Consider the following 23,352-nt stretch of genomic DNA (forward strand, 5'->3'; position numbering starts at 1 on the left):
CCCACCCCCCCCACCACGGTGCATGGGCAGCAGGGCCCTCTGCCTCTCCTGGCCCCATCAAACACCCCCAGAACTGAGAAGCCCACACAGGAGGGCACTGTGTGTGCCCTCAATACAACACACGTGGCTCACAGCCTCATAGGTGTCCACATGCACAGTAGGAGGACTTCTGTAAAAATGGGCATTGTCATTGACCAGCTGTATTAATTGAAAAAGGAGTCTAGAAGCAGCTTTTCAGGATCATAACACATAGGAAAATCCCAATTCTGCCAAGCAACCAAGGGCATCAGCAAGATCCCAACTTACTTCATCAGCTCAGGATCTTCCTTGTCATCCTTTGTGGGCGTCACCCTGGCTCCACTTTTCTTGGCACGAGGGCAGCCTGACAAGCTAGTTTTGAAAGAGGAACATAAGCCGTGGTCATTCCAGCACAGCAGCTTCTCACACCCATCTGCCCCTCCCCACCCCTCCGGCTCTGTGATCAGCAGCCCCAGAGGATCCCAAGGAAACTTCTGTCATCGAGCACTCTACTGGACAGTAGGGCTACGACAGGAAGTGGCACCATGAGCCCTCTCGTTCTGGCTGCTAATAGCAACACGATCAGGCTTTGGGCACGGCAATTCAGATGACAGCGAGGAAACAGGCTGTGGTTGCCGCAACATTAACGTCTTATCTGGGGCACCGCAACTGCATCTGAGGAGGAGACCCACCCCACCCCATCCAGCCCGGCACCCCAGGCCACGGCAGCCTCACCTCCGGTGTGATGCGTAGTTCCCCGTTATGTGGCCAGAGCCGTCACAGCCGGGTGTGGGGCACCTGTGGAGGACAGCGGAGCTGGAACCAGAGCCAGTGAAGACACTTGGCCACAAAAGGACCCCCTCCGTGCTCAGCCCCGATGCAGGCCCACCCGCCTCCCTAGCACTGGTCTCACAAACAGTGTGTGCATCCTGGCTAGCCTGCTGCCGAGACGTCCGGCCTTCAGAACTTTGCCACCCCATTTCCCCAAGGGTTCCAAGAAGGCCAAGATGAGAGCACATCTCCACTGCAGGAATGATAGGCTCCCGTTTCGGCTTTCTGCAGGGTTCTAGGCTGGGCTAAAAGGTTCCAGGACACACATGGGCCTTTGAACAGTGTTCAGGAAGGCAAACCTAACACTTAAGACGGGTTCATCTTCCTTGACATGGCTAGGAGGAAGAAGGGTTGTTCTCGGGGAGGATTACCACCATCTGAGCAAAGGAATAGATATTTACTGAGCGCCCATGACCCACCATCCACAGCGCTGTTCACCTAGAGGTGTGATTCTCAGTGAGTGCAGAATTTGCATAACCAGAGGCTTTTCAGGGGTGGCAGGCACTGGCCAAGGGTAAGGAGGTGGGGGGGGGGGGGGCCACAAGACACAAAAGCCCAACTGTATGCATCCAAAATGTTTGACAAACATACCACATAGAAAGTAAAAATTCCACTTTAATGTACAAGTATGGGTTTTCTCAAATTGTTTTTCCCTGAATGTCCGTGGAGGCAGAATGTCAGAGTGGGGAGGCATGCCTGACTCTGCAGGGGAGTCCACCAGAACCCTCTAGAGCAGGAGCAGGTCTTCCGCTCTGCACCTGGGTCTGTGTGAGGGTGCAGCTCTGACCCCGTGGGACTTGGCAGGATCTGAGGGCTTGCATCTGGAAAGCCTATTATTCACAGAATACTTGTCTACCGTTTCTGGTTTCAGCCTCGCACACAGAAAAAAACATGGGTGCCGAGGCTCTTTCTCAATATACAAGTGGCCCCAAAAGGGTTCTGGAGACTTGCATCAGCTGGAACAGGACATAGGTCTCTGCCTCTCAATCAGCAGAGTTCTCTGAGGCACTCAGGCCCCTGTGCTGTGCCCAAGGCTTTGTCGGCACCCTCTTCCACTGGCAAATGCAGCATCTGACATTTGGAGTGAGACAGAGGAAGCCAGCACAGCCAAAGGACTCCCGCACAGCTTTGGGCTGCCTCCCAGACCTCAGCAGGCCAACACTGCCTGTTCCGCATCAGAGGACGCTCAAAGCTGGCATGGCAACACGGAGGAGTTCAATGCCCATCTGACCTGCTCCTTCTCCAGTCCCTTGGACTTTCTCAAGGCACCCTCCTCGTCCCTGCCCTATGAGCCACACATGAGCTGCCTCCCTGGCCTGCTGGCAGGCCAACCGGTCAAATCACCATTTTGTCGGATTTAGGGGTAACTCAAACCCCTTGAGGTTATGATGGCTCCTGCTCCAGGCATGTGTGGTCACATACCAACACACACACATCTAGGGCCAGGAGGTTTTTGCATTTTCGTAGAAATCACACACCACCTCCATCTAGGTGGGCTTCATCCTCTCAAACAAACCCCGAACGGGTGCACCACTCCTGCTGGGATGCTTTGTGTCTCTGCATCATCCGAGGTCCCAGGGTGCAAGCTGCCGGGGTCGGCCCCTGGCTGTGGGCACCAAGTCCTTCAGGCATGTCAGGGTATGCCTCACATGACTCTCTGCTGAGGCCGAGGCCCCACTGATGCCCTGCTGCCCCCTCCTCAGCTCAGGGTGCCCTGCTGAGCACTCTCCTGGCCTGCCGAAGCTAGAGCCCTTCTCCTGCCCTCTGGAAGGCCAAGTGCAGAGAGTGAGGGTGGTGCTTCTCCTGAGTCTGTAGCAGCTCAGGTGGCTGACTGGGCTCTGCTTCTTCTCGGCTTCAGAGAAACGTGGCAGAACTCAGGCTCAGTGCTACGGGTGGCGGCCAGGGCAGCACGGCCCCGCAGCAGCCCGGGGCCTCGATGCCCAGAAGTACAGGTCCATACTGTGGTGCGACCCCCAGTGGCACCTGTGAGTGAGGCTGGCAGGGGAGAGCATGCACGTGGGGGTGGACCCTGCCAGGCCCCAGCACACGTGGGCCTGGCGTCCCCGGGGGTCCCACTGAGGCACGCTGTCTGCAGACAGGTGGGGCACCGGCTCTCCTTGCTGAGGCCTGACTCAATGGCTTTTCCCCACAGCTGTATCCAGCAGAGGATGAGGTTCATGTGCCTGGAGAAGCAGATACCCATGCTGGGCGCTGGCAGTGTCAGCCACTCTTGCGCCCCTGAGGACCCACAGGGTCAGTGGCAGGAACCCTCCCAAACATCTGCTTCTGGGTGCATCGTCTGGGTAAGAGGAAGAGTCCTGCGTCTCTGGGACTCACTACAGCTTGGCGACGCACACCAGGTCTCGCCTCTGAGCCCCCTCCCTGACCCACAGTGGCGGGGGGGGGGCTGTCCCCCACCCGGTCACACACCTTACAGGGTATGTGGCTGCACCCCAACTCTCCGCACACAGAGTGGGCCCCGCCCCCGACCACACTGGGCACATGAGAAAGAAGAGTAAATGCCCCTGAGACTGGATTAAAACACGGAAAACACATCACCCGAGACTGTCGCTGCACCCAGTTACTGACAGGGAGGCCTTGCTTGCAAGGCAGTGATGTAGACGTCTGTGCCCCTCTGGGGTCAGGTCACCATCACGCACCACTGCCACAAGGCTGGTCAGGAGCAGCCTCTCCGAGATGCCCACGGGACAAGAGAAGGGAGGAGGGAGCAGAAGCACCAGCACACCGGGAACACAGTGGAGCCCCGCCACGTCCACCCAAAGCCCACGCTGTGGCCTGAGAGGGCAAAGAGTGGACTCCCACACAGAGACCTCTGGGGCCAGAGAAGAGCTTGGGAGGAGTCGGGTACCTCGGCCACCTTCCCAGACCTTGCTGACGCTTGCTGAGACTGATGCAGGACTTGTTTTCACATGGGGAAGACTTCCTGTTGCTATTTCTAAACAAGTTCAGGTTAAAGTTCCCCACAGGCTCTTAGTCTCAGAAGAGTGCTAACCCTCCCAGACGGCCACGTTTCCAGGCCCAGACCAGGCCCACGTTGTCCTTCCAGCAGCCCCGAGCACCTGCTCCGCAGGGAGAAAGGTCCACCGCGCACACATGTGTTCACACCTAGAGCTCTAAAATCATTCAGACCCTCAAACTGGAAAACCACGAAAACGAATCATAGTTACAAAGCAAGTCGAATTGGAAAAGGAAACAGGAAAAAGGGAACGTGGGAAAGACGGTAAGAGAAGACAGGGAGGAAAGGAGGAGGGGAGCTGGGGGAAGAGGGTCCTGAGCCTGCAGGACTGATAGACTTCTGGGGCTGGACCTGGTGGATGGATGAGTAACTATGCAAATCAGCCATGATGAGCTGAGCCTCAGAAAATGTTTACATTAAAGCTGTCAACACTTAGAAGGACAGTTCTGGTGGTGAACCCTGCTCAGAGCAGAAAGCCCCATGGGTAACAATGAGCAATGACACGCCATGGCCGCCGGGACCAAATAGGCTTCCCCAGAGTGACAAAGAGGAGACTGGCAGGATGGGGACCTTCCAGACATCTACAGCTTTCTGCCCTGTTTCTAAATCAGCTCAAGCCCCTTGGACGCCTTTGGCAATAACAGCCCCTCATCTTACAGTCTCTAGGGCCCTGGCTCCTGTCTGGTCCCAGAACAGGATGAGCCTAGATTCAGGGCCCCTCCATATGGAGAGGATGAATACCCTGGAAGAGGGAGTGACCCTCGAGGAGAAGAGTAGGGCCTCCTTCCTGAGCCTTTGCTCAGCCTGAGAGCCCAGGGTCAGCATTGCAGGGCTCAGGCTCACAGCGGCTGCCATGTCGCAGCTCAACCAAATGCATAAAAATCAAAGGCAGTGACAGTCCCCAACTCCAGCCCCAAGAGGACACTGATACCTGGGAAACCTCTGGGTGCTTGCATCGCATTTGAGCGGGGCTATCAGGCAGGCTAGATGGTGCCCGTGTGTTAGGGGCAGGGAGGAGAAGCAGAGAGGAGGGGAGCTCAGCAAAAAGAAAGGGTGAGCGTGGGAGGATCACCAGGGGCCAAGACAGAAGCAGCTGCAGGGGCAGTGGGAGAAGGAAGGGCAAAGAGTTTTCTCTTTCATCATCAGCACCCAGTTCCTTCAGTAAGAGCTGCACAGCCTAAAGCCCGCTGAGCCACAGCAAGACTTAGAAGCCAAGGCCAGCTCTGGGCTTCTCCCAAATCTCAAGGGCGGTGAGAAAAGCAGGCCCAGACAACCCCGTACAGGGTCCTCGGGAGAGGGAGAGACGGGCTGGGCCACCAGCAGCCAGAGGCGGGTCCTGCTCCCCTCAAGGCCCTCCAGCCCTCGGTCCTCAGAGCAGCTAGCAGACCCGAGGGCGGCACAGGAGCCTGCGGCAAGGGACAGGCGGATAGCAGCACTCAGAGCGAAGAGACACAGGCAGCAGCGGCAGCAGCAGCAGCAGGAGCCCCAGGCAAGCAAGTCGGCCCCTCCATGGCCTCTCTCTCTGCCCCATCCCGCCGGGAGGGGCTCCCCTGGGGCTGGAGCCCTGGAGAAGGCCGACTTTGGCTGGAGTCTCACGGAAGGAGAGAGCAGAGCAAGGGAGCCGCCCAAGAGATGGGTGGCCAGGAGGGCAGACATACTTGAGGTCAGCAGAATGGGCAGCCATGAGGTTTCTGAGGCTCTTGTCAGCAAGAGGGCAACCAGAGAGGCTGAAAGAGAAGAGATGGGACATCGGGGTGAGCCAGAGGGGGAGCAGAGGAGGAGAGGGGAAGACCCACCACGCAGCACCCAGGCCAGGCTGGACCCGAGCAGGGACAAACCTGCGGTGAGAGGCATAGTTCCCGGTGATGTGGCCGCTGCCGTCACAGCCAGGGGTGGGGCAGCTGAACAAAGGAAACAGAGCGTCAGAACAGAGAGCAAGGCACACCTGCCAGGCCAGCCCCCCGGGCGGAGCCTACTCAGCAGAGCCGCTAACACTTGCTCTCCACTCACCCCCTCAGTCCTCAGAGCACAGCCCTCACCGCTCAGACTGCAACTTTCTCCCACACAACTTAACTCGAGGAGGAAAAAGGAACCAAATGAAAGCTCAGCTTGAAGCTAGGGTGTCCCTGGAGCACATGCGCTCTGCACGTGCACACGTGTGCACCCGTGAACGCGTAGGCAGGGAGTTCCTTCCCTGAGGACAAGGCCAGAGAGCAGAGCCTGGGGAGAGCCAGCAGCAGGGTAGGAGGAAGCTGGTTGGGTTCCTCGCAAGGAGAACAGGAACCCCAGAAACAAACTGAGCACGGGTGAGGTTCCACCTGTGGTGCAGGTGCCAGGTCCCACCCCCCACAGTCCTCTAAGGAGAAGCAGTTCTCAGTGGGGGTGACCGGAAGGCTGTGGGGTGGCATCCGACCAGGGGATGACTCATATCTACCAGCAGCGGCCCCATTCTGTAACAATGTCTGCTTGAACCCTGCGGGGACAAACTCAAAGGGGCCGCTGGCTGGGCTGCCAGAGCCGAGGGCACCGTGCCTCAGAGCAGAGTACAAGTCAGGCCTGGGCTCCGTAAGCCAGGGCAGAGAGCTGGGGCTCGGGAGAGGGTGGGCTTCCCTCAGCCCTCCCGCTCTGTGGGCCAGAACAGCGGCCCTTCCTGGCTCTGAATCACTTCAGAGGGCTGTGTGAGATTCCAGCGCGGTGCCGAGATGGCAGGAAAGCTGTCACCCATCGCCTGGCTCAAGAGCGTTGCAGTGCAGGACGCCCAACCTCTGCCCAGCAAGATGGTCCGGCCAGGAGGGCGGTCAGAGCTAGGCCAGGGCAGGGACAGGTCCAGGACTGAGCAGACCTGGTCATTCAGGGCTCAGACTAAGACATGCTTTTTTCCGGACCAGGCAGGTCCTCAAGGAGCCCTCTTGGCCCAGGTGGGGACTTACGTGAGCAGCTCCTTCTTTATGTCCTTGGAGAGAAACTTCATCTTAAAGTTGGCCAGGGTGACTTCCCCAGGGTACTTGCGCTCCTCAAAACTCTCTTCCGACACTTCCTGGTCATCTGCTTCAGAAGAAGCAAAAGAATGGGCTGCTGGCTCTGACTGCAAAAAACCAGCAGGGAGACGTTTTAACCGGCTGGCGGGGGGCTGGGTGCCCGAGCCGGGGGCTGAGGGAGAGGGGCCTTCAGAAGTGTTCACAGAGACATTTTCCGGTTTCTCCTGCCTTCTGGATGGGGGAGGAAGACTTGCCCCCAAGAACACAGGAGACAGCACCCCTGAGGGGCTAGAGTGTCCCCCCCCCCACAGCAAGAGCTCCTGAGCCGCCCCAGGAACGAGGAGCCCTGCCTACTGCCCGGAGCGGTGGGCTCTGACACCTTCCCGTGGCCTCAGGCCTGTGGGTCACCTCCACCTAACTGCCACTGGGTCACCTTCTAGACACAAGAACCTATGCAAAGTGCAGCTCTTTCAGTGCTCAGTAGACAGTAGGCATTCAACAAGTGCTTGTTGAAATGCTGTAATGATGAGATGGCACAAGGAGAACAATAACATAAAAATGTGATAAAAATACTCAGTGACCTTGTGACCCCATGGCCCTATGCCTCCCCACCCAGCACGACACCCTGACCACAACAGGGGGTTCATAAGCTCAAGTTCTATGTCTGCAGTAGTTCAGCAACCACCAGAGGGCAGGGTACTACGGACACACGGGTGGACAAGGACAGTCCCTGTCCACAAGAGTGGGAAAGCTCAACGCCCGGCAAGTGGGTCTACATCAGAGGCAGTTAACCAGTGTGACAGTTCGTGGTCCACATCCCAGTGCTGGCACTTGTGTGTCCCAGGCAAGTTGTTCAACCTCCTGGGGCCCAGATGCTACACTTTAATTTTTTTTTTTTAAGTTTACGTATTTATTTTTAGAGAAAAAGAGAGAGAGAGAGAAAGTACAAGCAGGTGAGGGGCAGAGAGGAGAGACAGAACCCCAAGCAGGCATCAGCACAGAGCCCGACACGGGGCTCAAACCCATAGAACGCGAGGCCACGACCTGAGCCAAGACCAAGAGTCAGTTGCCCAACCGACCGAGCCACCCAGGCGCTCCTAGAGGCAACACTTTTAAACTTGAGAGAACAGCAGCCCCTCACGGGATTTCTGGGGAGTGGAGCCCAACGTAGCGAAGGCTCTGAGTCACTGATAGTGAATCTTGTCAATGTGGCGGGTGTTGCTATTACTGCCACAAATACTATTATTGGACAAGGTGCAGACCAAGTGGCTCATTCCCTTGAGCAAGTTCGACTTAAGGTGGGTCTTCGGAAAAAATGGCAACTTCCCGGAAGCCCCAGGGAGGAGGTTGTCCCAGAGCAGGGAGAGCATCCCAGAGGCCCGTGGCTACTGTCCTGGCTGCTGCCCAGTGCAGTGGGCTCCTTCCCATGGCTTCAGGAGTGTGGGTCACCTCTACCTGGAGTAGGAAGTGAGACTGGGAGTAAAGATGCAGCCTCACAGAGGACAGATCAAGGAACCTTGGGCAGAGCTGGAAGGAGAGTCTGAGTCGGGAGCCCAGGGCCATGACAAAGGGACTAGGAAGGCCTGATACAGAAGGCCTTTCTGGGGATGACCCTCCTGTGCCCAGGAGGAGAGGAAGGGCCTGGGAGTGAGCCGAGGCTGTAGGACAGAGAGTGACTGTGGGGTGGAGTGTGGGGACCGACTTGACTGGGCGGGGACCTCAGGACCCCTGAGACTGATGACATGAATCCTGGGGTGCTCAGAGGGTGTGTGAAGGGAGGAGGGGAGGGGCAAGGCAGCCAAGGATGTAGCCTGAGCTGGGGATCACGGACAGGTGCAGGGAGGGGTCAAGGGAGGGACTGTAGTCACCAGGAAGGGATGGGAGCAGCTTAGACCTGGGGGCAAGACTGGAACAAGATAAGAGCAGGCTCTCCTGGTGGTCTCTGAATAGGAGGGCCCCATCTGGCCTCATACTGGGCTCCCAACCACCACAGAGAAGACCACCCACACAGTTCAGCCCCCTCCACTCAGGGCTCAGTCTGAGAGGTACCCCTCTTCTGCGGCCTGACACCAAGTTGTAGCCACATGACTGAGCCAAGTGACCTCAGCGTGGGGCCCAGTCTACTCTGCAAAGTAGGGGTACACGTGAAGTGTGTGGAGGGAGCCCGGCTCACTGGGGAGACTGAACTGCAAGGGTGGTGGGTTCCCGGAGAGGAATCCTAGTCACCCCACCTCCTCCTCTGCAGGGACCTGCCCCCCTGCCCTTCTAGGGTTGGTGGGGAGCCGGCAGAGATGGGGAGGGAGAACGGAGGGGACCTGCCGGCCTGCCCATACCGTGCAGAGGCTGCCTGAAGTCTGCACCGTCCTCACAGCTGGGCTTTGCTACTCAGGATGCACACCTCTTTGAGGAAGAGCCTTCCAATGGCCCCACGCTCGGAGGGTAGAATGATTGGAAAAGGGTGCTTCACTGTCCCCAGACTGCGGCTCCAACACAGACGCCTGGCTTCTTGCTCTTTACCAGTGGTGCTGGTCTTGGGACTCGGGCCACTGACCACCACAGGGGCTCCCAGGGCCAGGAGCTTTCTCCTGCCTCTGTCCAAGGAGCCAGGTGGCCAGAGCGTCCTGTGGACGGTGAGGAAGGACTGCTGCCGGAATTCAGGGTGCCCCTATCGGGACAGCAGGTTGGGGGGAGGCCACAGAACCAAGGAATTTGGGGCCACTCCCAAATGTCTCCGATGAGATATGAAGCAGGCCCTTCTCCTCCCCATGCTTCCCCCGAGCCCACAACGGTGCTGATCACCGTGTCCACGGAAGTGAGAAGACCACTTCTCTCTTGGATGGGACAAGATACACCACAGCCCACGGGTGAAAAATTCCCCAGAAGGGCGGGCCGAGTCCTAGCTTCCTTAGAGGCGGGCGAGGCGCGGTGTGGACAGGGCTCGGAAGCTCCTCCTGGAGAAGCAGGCACTGCTTTACATCAGCCCTCGGGTCCCACACCCACCTCCTCAGGCTCCTCCTCTCGCTGGCGGCTGGGCTTGGTATAGTCCAGAGGTCGATCCCACTCGTCCTGGCGGGAAGCCTGGCTGGACGGGGGCGAGGTCATGGAGCCGCTTGGGGCACTGGTGCTGCTGTGGCGCTGGGAAGCATCAGGGGACTTCACGCCAGGGCTGCTGCCGCTGCTGCCGCTGCTGGGGAAGGCGCTGTCCCGCTTGCGGTGTTTGCGCATGCTCAGGTCCAGGGTTCCGTTTTCATCCACCTCGATGTCCGCAGCCTGCAATTGTGAAGGTGGGTCTGTGCTTCCCACGTGTGCCTTCTGGCACTTTAAGTCAGCGTTACAGAATGCCCGGCACAGGGTTTCCCTTGGAAGGAAGCAGAGCCACGCAAGAACAGAAGAACCTCTGGGAAGCAAGAATCTTGACTTGCCCCTCCCTGCACCTCACACGGAGGAGCCTCCACTGCCTCTCAGGTCTTGCTAACACCACAAACCCAGACGCCTGAGACACGGTGAGCATGATCACACACGGGCAGGCGCTCGACATCCAGGCGCGGGGGCAACGCGAGGAAACGTGTGTGTGCAGAGCCCTTTGGTCCTCCTCAGGCACGGCACCCAGAGCTCCCAGAGGGAACCCATCTAACCCCCTCTGGTCATCAGGAGCCACGACCGGGAGGAAGACAAGTTTCTCAGGTGGACACCGGGTGTCCCTGAGCACCTTTTGTGTGTAGGCTCACGGTCCTGACTGTGAATCCCACCGGCCCACCGCTGTCTCAGACAGAGCTCCTTGTAGGGCACACACCAACCTTGCCGGGCAAGTCCTGTGGCTTCGTGCTGAGATTCTCAGGCATTTCCCAGCAGCGCGTGGAGAGGTTCAGGATGGCTGTGGCGGCCATGTGTGCAGCCTCAGCATCATGCGTGTAGTCGAAGCCTGCAGAAGAGGATGAAGTGCTGGGGCTGTGCCTGGGGGAGGAGGCCTTTGGGAAAGGTCTGGCTGCAAAAAGGGAACAACACCAGGCTGATAAAGAACTTGAATGCATGGTGGCCACACAGACACGGGTGGGGCGGGGGGGTTGGGGGGAGGGCGTCTTCGGGATGGCTGGGGGAGCACAGGGTACGGCTACGTGGAGGGGCTTGGGGCAGGGTCTTTGTCCCAGTCACATGTGCCCACAACACACTCCTACTCGTCCTCCCATAGGGTACTGAGGACGCTATTTCTGGCTCATCTAAAATTTGGGCAGAAAGAACAAAACCTTCCAAAGACATTCCAGCATCCCTCTTATTTCAAACAAATACAAGTCGTCTATTGGTGAATGCTTCCTGAGACAGGAAAGAATTCTATAAGAGGAGGAGTGTATGGGACTATCGCTCAAGTAGAAAAATTTTTGTCACAACATCTCAAAAGGCTGATTTTGGTGTCCCCATAATACCACTTCAATAAAGTAACATTACTGTTCAAATAAACGTGACAAATGAGGACATAAAATGTTATCTCTTCCAGAAATTGTACGGTAGTCATAAAGTGACTCTCAAGCATGACATTTCTGATATCACAATATCACCAGTAAGTTTCCAGATATACGAAAAGCTCCTTGTGAGTGTTTGTTGCTGCCTGTACATGGTGGCAGGAAACCCCTGGCCCTAACAAGGGGAAGAGGTGTCCACACTGTAGCTGGCAGCTGCATCAGTTAGGATTTTCATTATTAACATGACAGAAACTCCTCACTGCTGCATTTCAGGGCCAAATACCCACTCCGAGATGCCAGTTCCAATCTCATGGGCACACTTCCATTTCATATGTGTTTCCAGGGCTAAGGGGCTTGCAACCCACAGATTAGTACACTGAGAAACCAAAACAGTAAGGCAGGATTTTTCTCAAAAGTTTGTAGGAATGCATTTTGTTAGTTACAAGTATCCAGAACACTTGTGGCTAACACAACACACTGTATCCAGCAAGATGGTCCACATGCAGGAAAGCGAATAGCTTCTGTCAGGCACCCAGGCTCAGCACAGTCTGGCTGAGTTGTCTGAGCCCCTGCAGAGTGGACTGTATCAAGGAAGTTATTCTCAAGCCTTTGGACATGCACACCATAAAGGACTTGGGTTGTTTTGTTTTTTGTTTTTTGTTTTTTATTTGGGGGAGGGGGAGTTGTTTGTTTTTTTCACAAATAGTGAAGAGATACATCAAGCTTGATGGGGAACATGGTGGCAGAAACATGGGGGAAATATAGACCCTGGGAAAGCCACCTCAGTGGACACTGGGACAGCTAGGGCCTCCTAGGGGAGAGATTCCCTACATGCTCCTGGCGAAGGGGATCCCTCCTCCCCCATCTCTCAAACCCTGCGTCTCCCAGGAGCAGATCTCCCCTACTTACATTTAAAGGCTTTAGGTGAGGTTTCGCTGGTCTGAATCTTTGGGGCAAGCATGCGTTTGCCAAAAACCTGAGCGTCAAAACTTGCGTAGTCAAAGGTGACCTTGGAGAACTTCTCCAGCTCCTTGGCCAGGTTGGCCCTGGGTGTAGCAGGGGCCACACTGGGCCGGTAGCTTCCATACGGAGGGACTTCAAGCTGCTTCACAAAGCACATGGGCCTGAGGTGCGGATAGAGGTGCAGAACCATGAGGACAGGGCTCAGGGACCCCATGCCCCATCCCACAGCCTGGGCAGGAACCCTTCAGAACCCTTTGTGCATAGAGACCCTCCGCCACGTCCCTCTACTAAACGGTGCCTGGGACCTGATCTATATGAAGAACTGGAACCTTGGAGAAACAATGCCATGTGCCCTTGCAGACGGCATTAGCCAGAGAGGGAGGGCCCTAGACTTTGCCCCAGAACTTAGGAGAGCAGGTTTCAAACTGCTCTGCTACAAGAGGTATGAGTCCTTGGCAGGCAACCCTACGGGGGCATCCCTAGGATGGTGGCTAGCCACACCTAGACAGAATTCTCCTGGTGGAATAACAGAGCTCCCCAGTGAGGAGGGAGTCAGGGCATCTAGAGGGGACGGGGTGTGTTTCTGAGAATCAGGCTCAGGGAGGGCCCAGCTCAGCTTTAGCCCTCACTACCCTTTGCTCGAAGGCAGTTGAGAAGAGCCCTGGTGGGGCTGAAAGAGTTAAGGACAGGAACGAAAAGGCCACTGCAGGCATTCAGTTCATCATCTGAACCAAGATGAACCAAGAGTCTGAACCAAGAAATGACTTCAGTCTGAAAAGAGTGGATCACAAGAATTAAGAAGGGGTCAATGGTGAGGTCTTCAAGGGGCTGAGTACTACAAGAACTTGCATGTGGCCCCAAAACAGGAGCCTGGTGACAGAAAGACCTGCAACCATGAAGAGACCAGCTCTGAGTCTGGACCTTGGAAAAGCAGATACCCCCAAGCATGGGCACGTTCTCCTTCCCCAAGGAGGGTGGAAGGGCCTGGTAGCATCTGAAGAAGTTACTGGAGTGTGCTCAGGCACCTCCCAGGAGAAAAGAGAATCCTAAATTTAACATTGGTACCATGGCTTCCTGGGCCAAGGCTCCATCCCACAGCAAAGACTCAGTGTCTGTGACACTAGCAGAGATTTGCAAAGGCTCTCCCCACACCCCAGGGCGTGACACCCAGAAACATGGCCACGCAGAATGAACAGAACCTGAACAGAAGGCTTCTGCATCCTGGTCACCATCACGACCATTGGAGAGGTTCCTCACCACGGCCCGGGGAAGCAAAACATCACTATCTTGTTCAAGCCTCATGAGATACTTTCGAAACCCACAAGAAAACATTGTTGCCCACTTTTACAGGCAAACAAATGGAGGTCAGACTTCCTGGGGGCACAGCCACCATGTCTGGAGCCTCCTTGCCCCCCACCCTGGGCTCACTGGGCCTCACCTGCCTGCTGGTTTGGCATGTTACCAGTGACTTAGATTGAGGCAGGAAAAGAATCGAGATAGTAAATGGCAGGAAGCTGGAAAGAGCAGTTACAGGATGAAGGTAAGAGCCGCTTCCAACCATCCTAAGAGCCAACAGGTGGACAGAAGCCAACTGGATGTGCAGGGCCAAAGACACGCATAGACGGAAGCACAGGAAAGTGAGGCCCCGACCCCGGCCCTGGCCCCGCCCAGAGACTCCACACATGGGACCCACAGAGCAGGTCAAGGCGGGCAGCCAAGTTCCTCTGGTTGAGAATTTGCCAGGCACACGCCAGGGTTGGACGGGCCCTGAAAGGAGGCGGGTCCCTCTCCAGACCAGGGTTCATGCTATTGCCCATGTCTGTGACTTCCAGGTGTTAGGCCTTTTCAGGGTACAGTGGCCCTCATCTCCCACATTCTCCTTTGGGAGGCAGACATGGAACTGTGGTCTGGAAAACTGAGGAAGGGGAAGAATGTATGAATCCTAGTCCCTCAGAGAAACAGGAAGCAGCGTGTCCACTGAGAGAGGACAGTGAGGGGTGGGGTAAGGGAATCAGCCAACGGGTAGAGAACTATGTTGAAGAACAAGACCCTGAAGCCAAGCTGGCCGGGGGCTAGTGCCAACTCCCCCAGCCAGTAGGTGTTACCTTGGGCAAGTTCCCGAGACTCTGGCCTTACTTGTGGTACCCGCTTCACAGGGTCACATGGATGGCAGGAATGCTAAGCAAATGCATTCTGAGTGCTCTTTCAGGAGCCCCCTTATTGCTGACACATGTCTACATGCACGCACACACGTGTGCACACGTGAACACATGCATACGCACACACACACAGGCCCACTGCTGCCTCAGAACCTCTGGGGCCAATGCTCTGAAGGGTACCACATGCACCCACTTCTCTCCCTTGGTTTATGGTCCTTCCTTGGAGTGAGACAGCCAGAAGGAGCAGTTCCGGTGCTCTGGACAGCAGTGACCCTCGGCTGGTGTGCTCTGCCCTCTGGAGACAGGACCAGCGTCTCCACAAACAAATCCCTGAGTAATCTCAAGCGGTGAGATCAGACGCCTTTGGGGAGAGCAAGGCAGGGGCAGCCTCGTGGGTGTTTGTGCCACAGCCGAAGCACCGGTGAGGGGGGCAGATGTCAGACACTGTCCTGTGTGTGCCCAGAAACTGTCCTCTGGGAGGCCCCGAGGGCAGCTGAGGGCATCAGCACACACATGCACATGCACACACATGCAAGCATAAACACTCACACACGCACACATACACACACATGCACGTGTGGGAAGCCCCCTCTAACCATTTTGGGAGGCAGCCCCTTCAGTTGTGTGGCTCAATTCACTCACCTGAGGATCCGATCTGAATTGGAGCTATTCTTGGAAGGATCTCCCCCTTGCGGCTGTTGCTTCTCATGAGATTTGGCTAATTTTTCAGCAGCAGCAATGGGGCATCCGGACAAACTAGAGAAAAGGCAAGGAGGGCAGCTGAGCATTCTCCTTCAGATCTTGCCTGTCCAAGCCCAGAAGCCCACAGACACCAGCAGGAGCCCAGAGAAGGCTCCTGTCTCTCCAGGCCTGTCCTCAAGCCCTCAAGGTAGCAGCTGCACAGTCACTTTCTGCTTTGGGAAATTCTAAGCAATGATGCACACAGACAAAGTACATCCTAACAGCCTTCAGGGCTCTGGGCAAAGGCACCTCCTCTAGGCAGGTCTGGGCAATGGGTCTGCCTCTCACCTCCCTGCTCTCCCCCGATATGCCAACACGTCTCTGACTCAACTCAGGGAAGCCCAGGGCCCCATGGGCCACACAACCTGGGTGCTAACCCTAGAGGTTACAGACTGTACCAGGGCCACAGCAAGAGGCCCCAGCCCTTCCTAGGGAAGCACCCAACCTGGGACATCAGGGAAGCAACTTCATCTGTCAGGACAGAGCTGACCACGGCTGCTGGAAAGGTGACTAGTCACAAAAGGGCTCAGGAATTTAGCCTCTTCTCAATGAAGTGACTCAAAAGCTCTCGCCTCCTTTGTGAGAGCACATCCCATCACAGCCCTGCTGCCCAAGGCGCTCCAGGCAAGGGTGGGGGGGTGTGGTCACCTCTCACTGTGGAAAACAGCAGATGGCTAAACCCTGAGTGCATCATGGGAGTCTCGCTTCTACCTGGGTCTCAGAAGCCACAGTGTAGCCCAGAGCTCGGTCCTGGCCAGCCAAGGCCCACCACGAGCAAAAGCTAGAGTGCAGAAGCTTCCCAAACGTCTCACAGCCTCCACCCGGCTTTCCCGACAGGCAGCAGGCCTCTCTGAAGAGCACATACCCATCCCTGCAGCCGCTCTCTGGTCTCTCAGGACCCCACCACAGCGACCATGCCTCTGGGTGCCACGCTGACTCCCCACCAAGGGGCCTGCTCCAACCTTGCACCCATCCCAGGCCAGGGCTCGGCCCACAGCCCCGCCCACCCCACCACACAGCCCTCGCCACTCCCAGCGCAGCCCAAGTACCTTCTGTGCGTGTTGCGGTTACTGTTCACGTGGCCTTGACCTGTACAACCAGGAGTGGGGCACTTGAGCACATTCTCGTGCATAGCCAAGACTGGAAGAGAACCAGGGAGAGGGAGATGGTGAGCTCCACCAAGGAACATGGAGGAGCCCCATCTGAAGTCTCCAACTCTGCAGGGCGGCAACTTAGAGCAGCAACCCAGAGTGGCTCCCAAGCCTCAGCCCAGTCGAGGCACACTCCCTCCCGCTGTGGCCCCTGCTTCCCTCGCCTTCAAACCCCCTGGTTGTTCTGTGAGTCACCCTTTGAAATGAATGCTCACAATTACTGCCTCTAGCTTAGGAGTGAAAAAGCTTAGGCTTTCTCCTCGTGACCCTCAGAGCACAGATGGCTGGCTCTTCCCTGGCTTGCTGGCTCCTCCTCCCTCCCGAGTACCTGTGTTTGTGGCAGGCCCTCCTGGGGGCCCTGACCCTGGCTGCCATCTCAAGGTAGGTAAATGGGCACACTCCATATCCCCGGCCATGTAGGACTCAAGTTTGGGCACCTGGACAGTGCCAATCCAAAGGGACAGGGCCCTGGGATGGGGGTGGGGGTGGGGGGCTACATCATCCAAACACCAGAGATGGCTTGAGCTGTGCATAGCTACTCACTCTCCGGGGGAATCCTGTCCTTGTGGGGGCAACCAGATAGGCTGCGGTGGTGAGGGTACAACCCTGTCACATGGCCAGTGCCATCACAGCCTGGTGTTGGACACTTGATCTCGCGCTTCTCAGCTCTGGAGGGATCTAAACACACAAGAGGCATCGGTTAGAGGGTAGCCAGAAAGCCAAGTGGGGAGGAGGACAGAACAGCCATGACTCTTCATTCTGGCTGTCCAGAGAGGAGAGTGGCCAGACTGCCCGAGAGCCTGAGAGGGACCAGGGGATGGCTAGCTAGTTCTGAAGAAACTGGTCCACATCAACTGTCCTCATGGAAAAGCCCAGAAGCTGCCCAAACTGTAAGTTTGTAAACTGCCCAAACATGTAGTAAGTTGTGCAGCATTTTAAAGAGGACAACCCAGGTAGCAGCTGGTGCCCTCTTTCCCTGCTCCTCCTGACTTGTGTGAGTCCCACTCAGGGTGGGGCCATGCCTCCAAGAGCCCCCATGCCTTGAGGTCCAGCCTCTGCACAGAGAGGTGAAAGATGTGACGAGGTCCCTGCCAGGATATGTCCTTTGGATTTGACAAAGTGACAAGGACAAAGAAGTTAACTTGCCCAAAGTCACAGGACTAATATAAATGCCTGGGCAGAAACTTAAACTCAAAGCTCAGTTGCTGACCTCACCTAGGCTTTGCAAGCCCAGAGAGGTCACTGTTGAGTGTGGGGGCCAGAAGGGAACACCTGCCAGGACACAGATGATCCCCAGAGCACAGCCAGTGTCCCAGAGAAGTTCCTAGGTGGAGCGGTTCCCCTGGGGAGAACACAGAACTCACACAACCACACTCAGAATGCCCACCCCGGCTGAGGCAGAAACCCGAGCGGGTTCTAAAGTGCAGGACCCCTGGCTCTTCCTCTTCACATTCAAACAGGCAGGAAGCTGGACCTTCACCAACCTAGCAGGCAGGGTCATCACAAATGATCCCCGGAGCCTGCCTCCTGAGCTGCTACCGCTGCCACACGGGCTCTAGCCGGGCTCGCGCTGTGGCGGTGCCTCGACATCAGTCGCATCTCGCCCACTGCCAGGTGCTTCCAGCACCGCTGTTTGCCTCACCCTGAGGCTCTGTCCCCTGGGCCCGCGCCCTCAACTCTACCCCTGAAGGCAAGGCACCCTGCATCTGGGTCCCCCCAATGTCCCACAGGCCTGCATCACCCAAACACCTGCACCCGGGCTGTCACTCTGCCTGTGTCCCCTAGCCATGCCACTCCCCAGTAGTGTCCCACCAATATCCGCCCTGATCTGTGGTCCCCAAGCCCACCACCCTCAGGCTGATACCCTACACAGGCCTCAACACCCTGTCCCTAAATGTGTATCACATTTACCTAGGTCTCCTTGTGTCTGTGTTCCCTCAAGACTTGTGCTGGCCTGAATCTGGGCTCCCAAGCAGCTGTCCCCCACACCTGTGCCACTCTGAAGGGTGTCCCCTTGAGACCTGTGTCCCTCAGTATCTGCCCCAGGCCTGTCTCACGTGAGGATTCCCAGAAATTCTGGGCCCTGTGTCCCCCCCTGTCTTCCAGCTGGGGCTCCCCAGGGCTCACTCGAGTCTCTTCATGACCCAGGTGTGTCCCCCCAGGGTCTGCCTGTGTCTCTCCATGACCCAGCTGGGCCCCCCGGGCTGTGCCTGAGGTGCTGGGGCCAGCTCACTGTCCCTCCCACGCTCCTCCTCCCACCTGGAGCCCTGTGTCTGTCTCTGGATCGCCCTCTGTGAGAAGTGTGAGCATGCCTCTCACTCAGCCCGCATCCAGGCCTGCTGGGGACAACCCTGGACGCAGGCATTAAGGGTGGGTGTGCAGGCCCGGGCCTCCAGCCCTACCTTTGCTGCAGTAGTTCTTCCGTGCGGCATCCAGAGGCCTCACCACCTTGCCCGGTTCACCAGGGCCCGGCTGGCCCTGCTCGGTGGGTGGGCAGCCTGGCTCGCAGACGGCTTGCACCTGCTCAGCCTTCAGGGCAATGGCCTGCTCCAGGAGGCCCAGGTTCCCACGTGTCATCATGTCATACATCTCTGACTCATCAGTGACTGCAGACTTCTGGGAGCGCGAGTCTTCGTCCTTGCCATCATCAGAGCGCACCTCCACGATGACAGAGTACTCGGGCTTGGGGCTGGGAGATGCTGGGTGCCGGGGTTCCGGGGCCTTCTGGGTGGGGGCATGGGGGGCATCCTCCTGACAGATCACATCGGGAGCGGCTACTTCTTCCTCCTCTTCCTCCTCCTCTTCTTCCTCCTCCTCCTCTTCTTCTTCCTCCTCTTCCTCCTCCTCCTCTTCCTCTTCCTCCTCTTCCTCCTCCTCCTCTTCTTCCTCCTCCTCTTCTTCCTCCTCCTCTTCCTCCTCCTCCTCCTCCTCTTCCTCCTCCTCCTCCTCCTCATTACCCAGGTTGACTTTCATCTTGCTTGACTCCTCACTGACCATGCCCTCCCCAGACTGGGGACCCAGCTCCTGGGAGCGTTCCCTGGTGACTTCCATGACTTCCTCTGTATCCTCTGGCCGGATGAACACGTCCTTCTCCCCCTCATCACTGGTGGCCCCTTCTTCGGTCTCCTCCTGCACCAGGTGCACAACACCGGGGCCCGGCTTGGCCACCTGACCCAAATCCTCCCCAACTAGCGTCTCTACAGCAATCTGGCCCAAATTTAGGAGAGAAGTGGCGATGATCTCCTGATAACTGCTGTAGCTGCCCTTGGTGGGGCCCGTGGGGCTGCTGATGGGGTTGGATCCGAAGTGGGGCTTGACAGGGCTCCTTCCTGCACAAAATCGGGAACAAGTGTGAAGAGCACAAGAGGCAGGCTGTCCCAGCACAGCCTGGGGCTGTGGTCATTTCTGCCAGCCCCTCTGCCTGGACCTGGAGACACGGTGAACTTATTTTCAGTCCTAGATGGAGTAGTCACTGCTGTCTTTGAAGCTGAGGAATACTCCAATATGTTTTACTAATGGTCCTCCCCTCGATGTTTACTTTCTCAAATCAAGTAAACCTGCATCTCATAAGATGGAGCTTAAAGCACCATCGGGTTTTTTTAATTGCCCCATAATTAACAAGTACTAAATGAATTTGTGTTTTCAAAAGACTCAAAGTTGAACCTCTTAACTGCCATGGCTATGACGTAGCAGGTGTTTACCACACACAGGTCCTGGAGGACAGTCGGCAGGAGTGTCCAGGGTGCAGGAGATAGCCCTGCCATCTGACCATTCCCAGAGGAGCCCAGCCAGGGCCGGTGCCCAGACCCCAAACTCACTCCTCGGTAAGAGAGCAAGCAAGCTAGTCCTTTCTACCTAGAGCCCTTGGGGCCACACACCGCTTGAGACACAACCGAAGACTCGGGAGGGAGGTGGGTGTAAGGACTCTCCCTGAATTGGCTCCAAAACAAAATAAAGCCCCATCTCAGACCCTGCAGATTCAGAAGACACAGGCAGCTTTGGGGTGGGGGGTGCTGGGGGGTTTGGACCTCAGGTCTCAGTCCCACCCCCAGGGTTCTGTAGTCTGCCGGCGTTCTCGGGGGACATGGACACTTTTACACCAGCATTTGCCAAAGTCTGGGTGCCCCAACGAGGCTGGTGCTGCTGAGCCCCACAGGGAAGAAAGTGAAACAAGGAATCCCTTCATTTCCCCCTGCCACTCCAGGCTTCCCTGGGCACCCCCACCGAGTCTCATCTGATGCCAAGCAGACCCCTCACTCCCACCCCCAGGCTATTCTTTCCCAGCGCCAAGTGGAGTGGGGTCTATCCCCCTCTGCTGTACATGAGACCCTCCCCCAAGCACAGACGCACAGCCCATGTCCATCTGTCCATCCATCTCTCATATGCACATAGGCACACATCCACAGTCATGCACACAGTGTTCGCACAGAGATGCGCCCACAGACCCCCCAAGCACCCTGTACCAGCCCCTCTCCAGGAAGCCCCAACAAATGTCAGGACAAGACCTCGCTTGTTCTCAGGAATGGCTTCCTCGGCAGCCCTTTCACTGACTCAGAGTGGGCCCCCTCCCCACTCACAGGCTGTGATTCTCCAGGGCCACACTAAGCGCCCTTTATTTCAGGGGAGAAAGAGCCACAAAGCACCTTCAGCTGGTTCAGGACGATGAATCTCCTCCTGTCCTGACATTTCAGCCTCGTCCTCCTCCAGAGTTCCTTCCGATTCATCCGAAACAGAGGCGTCCTTCACCTCAGCATCCTCACTGCCGTCGGTGTCCACACTGTAGCCCTCGTCCAGAGCCAGCTTCAGGGGGTGGGACTTCCGCTTGGACACCAGGTGCTCTGGCTGGGCACCCTCCAACTTCCTCTTCTTGGCCAGAGGGCAGCTCTGCAAACTGGGAGGAAGGAGACCAGGCCAGGGGCCACCTTGTCAACACCCCCTGGGGGGTCCTCCCTCTGGCTCCTCCCCTCACCCTCCGCAGCCCCTTTCCCTGTTGTGAAAGTTTGTCTTTGCGTCTCATCACCAACCCAAGCCAGAAGCCCCACATTCAAGACTGGCAGGCTGATGTGTTTAAAATTTTACATTAATTGTCCACATTAAAAACTTAGATTATTTCCTGCTTCTCTCATGAGACCTAACCTCAGCAGTCCCATCCCAACGGCACCCCCTGTTGGGAGGGGGAGGGGACTGGCCCCAGGCAGCTCTGCTTCACACCCTCTGTCGGACACAGCCCGCTTCCTCCCACCAAGCAGGTCAGCAGGGTCCCCGGCGCCCTTCCTTCTCCACCTCCAGACCCTGCACACCCTCACCCACTGAAGTCAAGCTGACACCCCAGGATGACAACAGCGACAACCAGGTCATTTGGGTCATCAGTGTGTACGAGGTCTGCTCTGAGCTCTCCCCCATGGACTCATCCAGCCTTACAGCCCCCAACAGAGAGACTGCGGTATGACGTGCCATGACCACACCGGCCTCAGCAGCCGCAGGTGGAAATGGAAGGTTCTAGATCTACAAAGGGCCAGGAGTGGGGTTCCAGCTCCCCAGCAGCCCAACATCTCTCCCAGGAACCCCCTTACCTTACCTGCGGTGCCTGGAGTACTTGCCCCGGATGTGTCCTGAGCCGGTGCACCCTGGGGTGGGGCAGCTGGGGGGAGACAAGCAGGACTGGTCACTCAGTGGAAGGACCCGCCCACCCCAGGCCCTCACCCTGAGGAGCAGAAGATTGTCTCCAAACAGTGCGTCTCAGAATGGCTGCTTGCAGTTTGCTAAAAATTAATGAAATAACTCACCCCATTTAAATAAACGAATGGTTCATTACAATTTTATGAGTGTGTTTAATTAAAGATCTGTATGTACGAGACCAAGACTTCCAACATCGGCGCCTCCTAGATGGCTTCTTTTTTCTGTGGATAAGTCTTTCCCACTGCAGGCGAACTGCAGGCTTCCAAGCAGCTGGGACACAGGACCCTCTGTGGCGCCCCCAGAACCAGCACCTGAGGCTGGCCCAAGGGCAGAGCAGAAACACTGGGCTTCTCCATGGCCATCGCTGGTGCTGTGAGGCCTGCAGCCCCTGCCAGGCATGCCCTTGGCCTGGCAAAGTAAGCAAGTACCTCCAGGCAGGAACGGCTCTATGTAAATATCCAGGCCTGGCCCAAGCTACGGGCCCCCAGCTGCGACCCTCCTCCAGAACCTGCAGCCTGGTGCAGGAAGGTGAGTCCAGGAAGGCTGATGACCCAGAGACTGCCATCAGATGTGGGTGGGGGTGCTGCTGGGCCTCGTGCTTCCCCCCCGGGGGCCAGGAAATGCGGTTAAAGGTGCGGCCCCCAGGAGTTCCCCACTCTCCACTGTCATCTGTCTCCCCACTGAACCAAACCACAGAAAGCTCTGGAAACTTCTGATCGTGGGCACAGGGTACGCCACCCAACCCTCTTCTAGAGTCAGCTCCATGCGAGGCCACGGTCCTGTGGGCTGCTGAGCACATCCACAAGCCACAGACTGCAAGAAGCTGCCATCACCTCATTGTCCGGAATGGCAAATTGATGCCCGGAGAAACAGAGACATCATGGGAGATCACCCAGAGGAGGGGCACCTGAGCTCCTCCTGGGAGGGGCCGTCCCCAGGTGCCCAAGACAGGAAGACCTTGTTTTTAGGTTTTAGATCTAGGATTGGCATCACGGGGTCAGAGCTCCCCACCGCAGATCAGGCTTTCCCAGATCCTGCGAGGGAAGGATGGGGTGGGCCCCAGAAGGGGCATGGCCCTAGACTTCTGTCTAGACACACCTGATAGTTTCTAATTTGATTGATCACGGACCTGACTGCAGAGCACTGTGGGCCCGAGTAGCCACGCAGGCCACACTTATCAACCGGTCGGGGAGAAACAGAACAGTCTGTGGAGACAGAGCCCCACCCACCCTGAGCTCACCAACAGCCCTCGGGGTAGCAAGGGGAAGCAACAGTGTCCCTGAGGCCCTCCCTGCAGCCCATGGCCACCATGGCTGATCTCAGTGCTGGTTTTCATGCGTTTAAAAGTTAGAAAGGAAAGGAGAAAGGGAAGAAGGGGAAAGGAGGAAAGGGAGGAAG

The 23,352-nt window shown here is 57.0% G+C and overlaps 1 protein-coding gene across 1 annotated transcript in view; it reads right to left on the reverse strand.

The window, feature by feature from the left end:
* MYT1 (myelin transcription factor 1) overlaps positions 1-23,352 on the reverse strand; it is a 38,180-nt gene that overhangs the window by 9,001 nt on the left and 5,827 nt on the right. Inside the window, exons 3-16 of the mRNA XM_047852648.1 lie at positions 21,854-21,916; positions 20,919-21,166; positions 18,678-19,604; positions 16,819-16,953; positions 16,174-16,264; positions 15,026-15,139; positions 12,171-12,385; positions 10,602-10,726; positions 9,805-10,074; positions 6,757-6,911; positions 5,665-5,727; positions 5,485-5,553; positions 754-816; positions 307-390 (exon numbers count right to left, since the gene is read on the reverse strand). Of these exons, the coding sequence (XP_047708604.1) occupies positions 307-390; positions 754-816; positions 5,485-5,553; positions 5,665-5,727; positions 6,757-6,911; positions 9,805-10,074; positions 10,602-10,726; positions 12,171-12,385; positions 15,026-15,139; positions 16,174-16,264; positions 16,819-16,953; positions 18,678-19,604; positions 20,919-21,166; positions 21,854-21,916 (2,622 nt within the window). The remainder of the gene's footprint in view (positions 1-306; positions 391-753; positions 817-5,484; positions 5,554-5,664; positions 5,728-6,756; positions 6,912-9,804; positions 10,075-10,601; positions 10,727-12,170; positions 12,386-15,025; positions 15,140-16,173; positions 16,265-16,818; positions 16,954-18,677; positions 19,605-20,918; positions 21,167-21,853; positions 21,917-23,352) is intronic.

The sequence above is a fragment of the Prionailurus viverrinus genome, chromosome A3, assembly GCF_022837055.1.
Source record: "Prionailurus viverrinus isolate Anna chromosome A3, UM_Priviv_1.0, whole genome shotgun sequence".
Classification (NCBI taxonomy): domain Eukaryota; kingdom Metazoa; phylum Chordata; class Mammalia; order Carnivora; family Felidae; genus Prionailurus; species Prionailurus viverrinus.